This window comes from Mastacembelus armatus, chromosome 15 (assembly GCF_900324485.2).
Source record: "Mastacembelus armatus chromosome 15, fMasArm1.2, whole genome shotgun sequence".
Taxonomy (NCBI): Eukaryota; Metazoa; Chordata; class Actinopteri; order Synbranchiformes; family Mastacembelidae; genus Mastacembelus; species Mastacembelus armatus.
In genome coordinates this window covers 8,718,068-8,726,025 of record NC_046647.1, presented here as the reverse complement: position 1 = coordinate 8,726,025, position 7,958 = coordinate 8,718,068, and the positions used below count along the sequence as shown (strand labels likewise).

At 40.1% G+C, this 7,958-nt stretch overlaps 1 protein-coding gene across 1 annotated transcript; it reads left to right on the top strand.

The window, feature by feature from the left end:
• Positions 1-1,792: 1,792 nt before the first annotated feature.
• Positions 1,793-7,799, top strand: tsnax (translin-associated factor X). The gene is made up of 6 exons (XM_026310149.2): positions 1,793-2,171; positions 2,780-2,869; positions 2,974-3,088; positions 3,199-3,329; positions 6,107-6,228; positions 7,187-7,799. Exons 1-6 carry the CDS (start codon positions 2,156-2,158, stop codon positions 7,562-7,564), a joined length of 852 nt encoding a protein of 283 aa, XP_026165934.1. The 5' UTR covers positions 1,793-2,155; the 3' UTR covers positions 7,565-7,799.
• Positions 7,800-7,958: the final 159 nt, after the last annotated feature.

The window sequence follows — 7,958 nt, the reverse complement described above, 5'->3', positions numbered from 1 at the left end:
GATCCTGTTTTCAATGGAGGATATTAGAAAAAAATGACTATATATAATGATTTAGTAAAACTACATATTAAAACTATCCCATAATTACAACGATCACAACTTTGAGAGCACCTCCACTTTTCCAGTTTTTATTAAAATGTGCACAGTTTGATGTCAATGTAGGCCTACTGAAATCTAATCATAGAACAAATAAACAACTGGATATTAAAAAAGAAATCATGGAAAAATGTTGCTTAAGAAATTTAAATCAAAATTTTTGACTCACAAATTAGCCACCTTTTGCAGATAAAGTTGTACTCATAACTTTATATACCCCTGTGTCTGCCTTTTTAAAATCAAAATGACTGCAAGCAGAGTTATTAAAATCTTCCTGGAAAGGTTTCTTGGATGGTCTGTCTTCTTATGTTAATTGCCTTTTAACACAGTCTGATCCATCACTGCTTTTATACACAGAGAGGAGTCAACAAAGGTTGGGACACTTGTAGGAATTAACACCAACTATCAAGGCTTCATTTACTTCAATAGTTACAGAACAGCTGTTAGTTGTTCACTCATTACTTTTTCCCTGAAAAAAACCCTCCCTGTATAACTCTAAAATGTACAATATTTTTCAGTTATTGTTAACCTCCGTCACTGGATGTGAACTGCTTAAATGTCAACAAAAACTGGAAGATAAGATAAGAAAACCTTTATTTGTCCCACAATGAGGAAATTGCATACATGGGTTGTTCTAAAATTTTGGGCCTGTAGGTTACTGTAGAGGTGTAGTCAGAGGTGTAGGAGCTTAAATACTTTCCTAAGCTGATTTTGCGAATAAATGTTGCACTCGTAGTCCCATATGATCCAAACTGAACAGGAGGCATGTTTTACTTTACTCCTGTAAAATATGAATACTGTTTTGGCCACTGAAGAACAAGTGGTGTATAGCTGCTTGTTTTCTTCCTGCAGTAGCACAGAGTAGCTGTGTGGAAATCGATTTTTAAATACTACCTTAACTCCTGAAATGCATTAACAGAGCAGCTGTTATTATTCCGTAACAGAGGCACTGAAGGCCCAGCAGGTGGAAAACTCGACTGTAGGAGCTTGAAGGGAGCGCCTGAATGCATCGCTAGGCAACGTCATTGTTTTGCCCTCATTCCTGGCTCGCATATGTGAAATTCCTTTCACACAACAAAAGGATATTTTGCATAAAGCTATTATGATCGTCTGATCTGTTGAGTTAGTGTGCGTTTCTTGTAGTCCACAGTGGCGGTCGAGAGGAACCGTCGAAACCGACTGTCGAAATGCATACTGTATAATTTGATTTAATAAAGCATACATTTATGTTCAGATGAATATGTCAACATACAGATCTTTGGCGTCTAATGCCCAGCAAATAAGTGGAGAAACGGCTTTCTGAGTGACAGGGACGGATGTGTTTCACAGAGGCAAAGCACAAGCTCAAGTTGGTACCAGTCGTGTGGCACGTACGCAGGCAGCAAGAGTCCCCGGAGGAGGGGTTAGCGGAGAGAAGCGACTAATCTGATCAAGAAAGGTTGGATGAAACACACTTTAATAGCAACAAATGACACAGGCCAATCTAGGATGTTCATGGCACTAAATAGTTCGTTAAAAAGTACACACACATAGGCTTAAAAAAAAGCTTATAACTGATAATCTTGATTATTTCAAGACAGTTCAGTATCTTAAAATATGAAATAAATGTATCTTTTAAATGATTTGTACCCGTTTCACTTTAAAATAAAAACACTGCATACATGACTTTATGTAAGTCGCAAAACGCTGCAGTAAAACTAACATTTCATTCTGCTGTCACTACATCTCCCAGGTTGCACTGCTCCTCCATTACGCGTGTAAACGGCGCAAAAGCCCCGCGATGAATGAGATCCGCATGAATGCCTGCTATCAAAAAGACGTAAACACGATTCTTGTCGCGCTGAAGGACACCCAGACTTTACTTTACATGGTCACTTTTACCAAGAAGCGGACCTGTTTTATCCTTTGACCCGGATAATCCGTGACAGACGCAAAGCACTCTGCCTTGGTAAATCTGACTGGCAGCACGGACGTCAGTTGCTAAAACAGAACAGATATAACCCTGAGCGAGTTTAACATAGTTAGATCCATTAAAACAATAAACCGCAACACTGAAGGCATGAATAAGCGAGAAGGTAAGTCCAGCTAAGCTGACAATAACAAGCGCTGTTGGTTTGGTGTCATCAGTGGGGCTAAACTCAGTGGCTGTGTAATTAACTAACAATAAACACATTCAAACCAACATGCAGTGAGACTGAACTGTGCTGCTGATTAATGTATGGATGTTTAAATAGTAACTCTCCACTGGTTATTGTTACAATACTGATCTTACTCGAACTTGGTTTATTAATTTGTTTGCAGCAGAGTCTTTTTGCTATTTAAAAAAGGGATTTGACAAACTGGAACCAATGAATTAAAGTAGACAAATTAGTTGCAGTTAATAGTTTTTTGTTGTTTCAGTTTCAGTTCTCCAGTGATTGGTTTGCTGTTCAAATTAGGTTTGTGAACTTGGAAGAGATATATATTTAAAAAACCCAGTTTTTTAAGTCCCTACACTGGTTGATCACTGAGTTCACAGCACTGGTTGTTAGTTCACCTTTTACATATTTGAAGTCCTGATGATAACAGGGTCAACAAATGAACTGAGCTTTGTACTGGCCCTTTAACTTTACAATGACAGTTTAGACATTTATTACTGAACGGAAAACTGCAGCATCATCAATGTTTTCCTGCCTTGTTTCAGGTGAAGGATGTCCACATAAAAACTCAGATGCAGCGCAGGACCGTGATGCGGGCTCCAACCCATCCTCTCCAGTCATTACTGCTTTCAAAGGTAGTTAGTTGCATACTGTGTCTATTTCTCACCCAAATGTTTGCAGTATTTTGTCAGTGTTTGGAATACATCTGGAGTCAAACTGACCTTTCTGTGTTTTTAAGTTTTCCAGCAGGAGCTTGACACCAAACACGACAAATATGAGCGGCTTGTTAAGATCTCTAGAGATGTTACAATTGAAAGCAAGAGGACCATTTTTCTTTTGCACAGAGTCACCAGGTATGTACTGTTGTTGAATGACATGACGAATATTGAGAGTTTAGTCTGTAAAAGGATAACAGATGTTACATTTCTAACTTTTATCCTGTGGGGTGTCTCTTTATTGGAAGTGTACCAGATGCAGAGCAAGTTCTGAATGAAGCTGATGTTAAACTGGATGGAGTCAGGCAGAAAATTGGTCAAATTGCTGAAGAGCTCAGAGGAGAAGACATCTATCAGTTTCACAGAGCCTTCACTCCAGGTCAGTTGTCATACACCTGGTATATATATATATTTAAATCAACAAAAGAACCCCCACATAAACTCTTTCGTATAACATTGCGGTGTATTAAAAGTCTTGCACACGATGCATGCAAACATGTATAGGCTCAGTTGTAAGAAAACAAATTGTAGCGTGATTTGTGTACATAAACAGTTCTGATGATTCTTTAAAGTGTTCAGATGTTACTCTGGGTTTCTTTCCCCTCCACACCTCCAATCTGTTTTTATTGATTGGACTCCAGCTAGCGTGTGTTGTTGTCATTAGCCGAGGGGTTTGCACGCTTTTTCTAAAACAACTGTGAACGTTTGCCTCTTCTATTGAACATGGACAAGAACAACGCACCGATTTGCGTGTTGATTGTTAAAACAGATTGTTTGTTCATGGTAACTCATGCAAATGTAATTACATAAACTAATATAATAAATATGTGAGTTCATTGAATTCTATACTTTTTTAAATAGTCAAGATTCAAAAGCTGCTCAGGAAATACAAAATCAGTATGTTTATAACTTGTGACAGATATATACATGCACTTTAAAGGGTTAGGTCTTAAAACATCACAGAACTGATAAATAAGCTCCAACAAAACAAAACATAGTTAAGAGGTTAATTACTCGGGAGCTTTCAGGAGGACTTATCTTTGTTGTGTTGCTAGCACCTCAATCTCCATTTCTGTGCTCTGCATTTATTGTAAAGTGACTGATAGTGTGAGAGCATGACCTTGATGCAGGCCTGGATATGATAGACACACCCTCTGATAAAGTTGTTTTCCCACTAGCATCAATATCAGTTTTTGTTGGCGTAGCCAAAATGTCTGCAGAGCTTGGAGGAAAAACATTTCTGGGAGCGAGGGTGAGCTGTTATCTGGCAGCTGGGGAAGTCATTTTTAGATTGTGGTCACTCAGGAATCACTGCTGTATCCTCTGCGACGTGACCAGTCGCAGTTCCCACCAATTAGACCTTTCATTGCCCCCATTTTTATCATCTTTATTAGATTGAGACTGGACTCACTACACAGGCTCTTCAGAAAATCTCAGCTGGAAGTCTGCAGGCTTGTATAATGGATCTGCTTTTTTTTTTTATATAAGGACCATCAAGATATTGTGGGCTAAATCTGAGCATAATTGCCACTGATAACAGGGCAGCATGGTGCTTTGATAAGCTCTTTAGCTTGATGCTGCCAGCAGCTTTGAGACGATGAAAACACAAATGTGCTGCAGCTTTTTTTTTTTTTTTTTTACAGCCTTCACCTGTAATTCACTGAATCACACTGTGGTCAAACACTGAGCTCAGTTAATCTTTAAACCACCTGTGAACCTTCATGCATTTGATGACGATTATTGTGCATCTTCTATTCAGTATTCTCAATACATGAATGTGCCACAGTTTGCAGACAACTAATGTAGAGAATTTGACTCAGCCCTCAGTTTTTCTGACCACTCTGAGAGTAAAACTACTATTTTCCAATCACTTTTCCCTGGGGTCATTGTTTAGACATGATTTACTGTAACTTATGTGTTTTCTTTTTTTTTTTTTCTGGGTCTTGGTGTCTAAAAGTGACTGGCACTTCAGAGTGGGCCAAATAACACGAACAGCGCCTGGCCCGTAAACTCAGGAACTGAACTCTGCCTGCTTGCCTTAAAGCCTGTGTAACCTTTTCATGTCCTGTCCTGTCCAGATTGTGCTGTATTCTGACTAATCCAGTGTCACAGCTGTAGAGTCACTATGTTTTCTTTTTTTTTTTTTTGGTTGTTTTGTGAGGCTGTAAAAAAAAAAAAAAAAAAAAAAGTTCACCAAAAATATATTGCCACCAGAACACAGTTCCTACAATAGGCAGTTCATATAAAGTTCCTGACAACATGGTCTTAAATCTTGTAGTATTTCTCTATCTCAGGAAATAGTAACAGCTAAACAAGGCAAACTGTAAGCATTTACACACATGAATCAATTTGTTGCATAAGAAACCTTTCTTACGTGCTTCCCTCTGCTTTTCAAACGAGCAGTTCTTGGGGAAACTCATGCAGGCTTCATGGTGCAGGGCTGGTGGCTCAGTTCTGCAAAGTAAATCAGACTCAGTTCACACAGAGTGGGCAGCAATATAAACACATATTTAAATACACAGTGTTAAACTAGAGTTGCAGAACTCTTTTGCCAGAAAAAACTACAACTGAATTATAAGAAAACAAAGATTTGTGTTTAGGCGGTAAGTCAATCAGTGCCTTGTCCTGTGTAAACGACGGTGCGACTGGAATAAAAACTTAAAAACTTGAAGTGAAAGTGAAGTTGGAGATAAACCAGATGCTCCTCCTGGCTCTTTGTAGCACACCGTGGTTAGCTGCAGGGAGATAGGAACCCCTTTGAAGCTCAATTGCGGCTCCAAAAGTAAACTTCAGACACAAAGTCTTCCGTCCTGTGATTATTTGATTGTTGTTTACACAGGGCCAGAAAACAAATGAGGGGTCATCTCAGCCTGCCACAAAAAATGGCCACTGTTGTTCAATCAAAAGACTGACGGGAAACAGGATTTATTTGAATCATTATCTCAATCTTTGATCTATACTGTGCAGATATCGTGGAGTGTTTATACACATTCTACCTGCTCATTTGGCAAATAGTTGGCCTTTTCAATAAGAGTAGTAATTTTTAAGTAACTTGCAAATACATGTAAGTGGAGAAACATCTGGATGCAGTGAAACATCTGGATATAATCGCCAATGTCTTGCAGTGACCCATTCCAATGTGATCTAATGCACTAGGGATCCAGGAGTATGTGGAGGCTGTTTCTTTCCTGCACTACATTCGTCATCGGAGCCTTATTAGCCTGGAGCAGATCAATGCCAGACTGGTGTTCATGAGAAATGGCAAGATGGAAGCTCAGGTAAATTAAAAGAAGATTTCTTGTGTAAGCTGCATGTGCTCATTAGTTCAGTGTTCTTTTGTTTTTTGTTTAGCTGTTGCTCTTCATTTTACAACAATGTAAAGGAAGAGTACAACATTTTGGGGCATATACTTAATCCATTTCTTACTGATATCACTTGGACTTTGCACTAAATATGAAACGGCAGCCAGCAGGTGCATAGCTTATTTTAGCATAGCTTAGCATAAAGCCTGATTTTGAATTAAAGGAAAATCTGTAGTTTTTATTTAGCATCCAGATATGACAGCGCTACTGATCTTTTCAACTCTTGACAAGAAAGCAAAGAAGCACATTTTTTGAAGAGTATCAAAATATTTTTCATTTGACATTATTTTACATTTTTTTTCAAAGCAGTGATTATGGCACACAAAGACAACATCCAGAGTTACTATGTGCTGCATTTATGGCCATCCATCCATCCATCCATCCATCATCTATACCCACTTATTCCTTAACCAGGGTCACAGGGATCTGCTGGAGCCTATCCCAGCTCTCTTTGGGTGAAAGGCAGGGGTCCACCCTGGACAGGTCACCAGTCCATCACAGGGCCACATAGAGACAAACAACCTCACACACTCACACTCACTCCTATGGGCAATTTAGAGTCACCAATCAACCTGACATACATGTTTTTGGACTGTGGGAGGAAACCAGAGTACCTGGAGAAAACCCACACAAGCACAGGGAGAACATGAAAACTCCACACAGAAAGGCCCCTGATGGGTTTCTAGCCAGGAACCTTCTTGCTGTGAGGCTAACCATTACCCACTGTGCTGCCCCATTTATGGTCATTATGTCATTTTATTCACTCTGGGTGATGAGTGTGAGGGGCCCCTGTTGCTTAAACCACAGTGTTTTGTAGTAAAATCATCTTTATGCTTCAGAAAAATTATTTGTCCCCATTATGTTTTCTTGTCAGGGCTCAGCTGAAGCCGTGCCCCTCGCTGCTCAGGTCCTGACCTTCCAGGTGACACCCTCAGACTATCTGCTCGGTGTGGCTGACCTGACTGGAGAGCTGATGCGGATGTGCATCAGCAGTGTGGGCAACGGTGACATAGACACACCCTTCCAGCTGAGCCAGTTCCTGCGACAGATCCACGACGGTTTCTCTTACATCGGGAACACGGGCCCGTACGAGGTGTCTAAGAAGCTGCACACACTGCGACAGAGCCTGGGCAAAGTAGAGGACGCCTGCTACACCCTGCGCGTCCGCGGCTCGGAGATCCCCAAGCACATGCTGGCCGACGTGTTCACCAGTCGGACCACGGTCATCGACCCTGAGGAAGGAGTGGTTTAAATAACAATGTTTGTGTTCTGTGTGGTGTTATTTGTCTCCTTTACTTTTGCTCCAGTTCGATGTTCTATTTTTAATATGATTTGACAGATGTTTCATATATTTCGTGACGTGCTTGTTAATTTTGTTTTTATTACTACAGTACACCCAGTGTTACAATAGACAATGGGCCTTTTCTTTGATAAAGATCTGATGACTTCAGTTGTTTTGCTTGAATAAATGTTTTTGTGCCAACTATGCCATGCTCTCCCATTTCTTTAAGCTACTTTGATGGTGTGCGTGTTTATTTTCTCCTCTCTTCACCCTGCCCTCTCTCTATCACGCACAGATAATCTAAGGTAGAACCATTGGCTGCCTGCTCTTACAGCATACTGTGTAGTGGAGGAACCATGTGAAC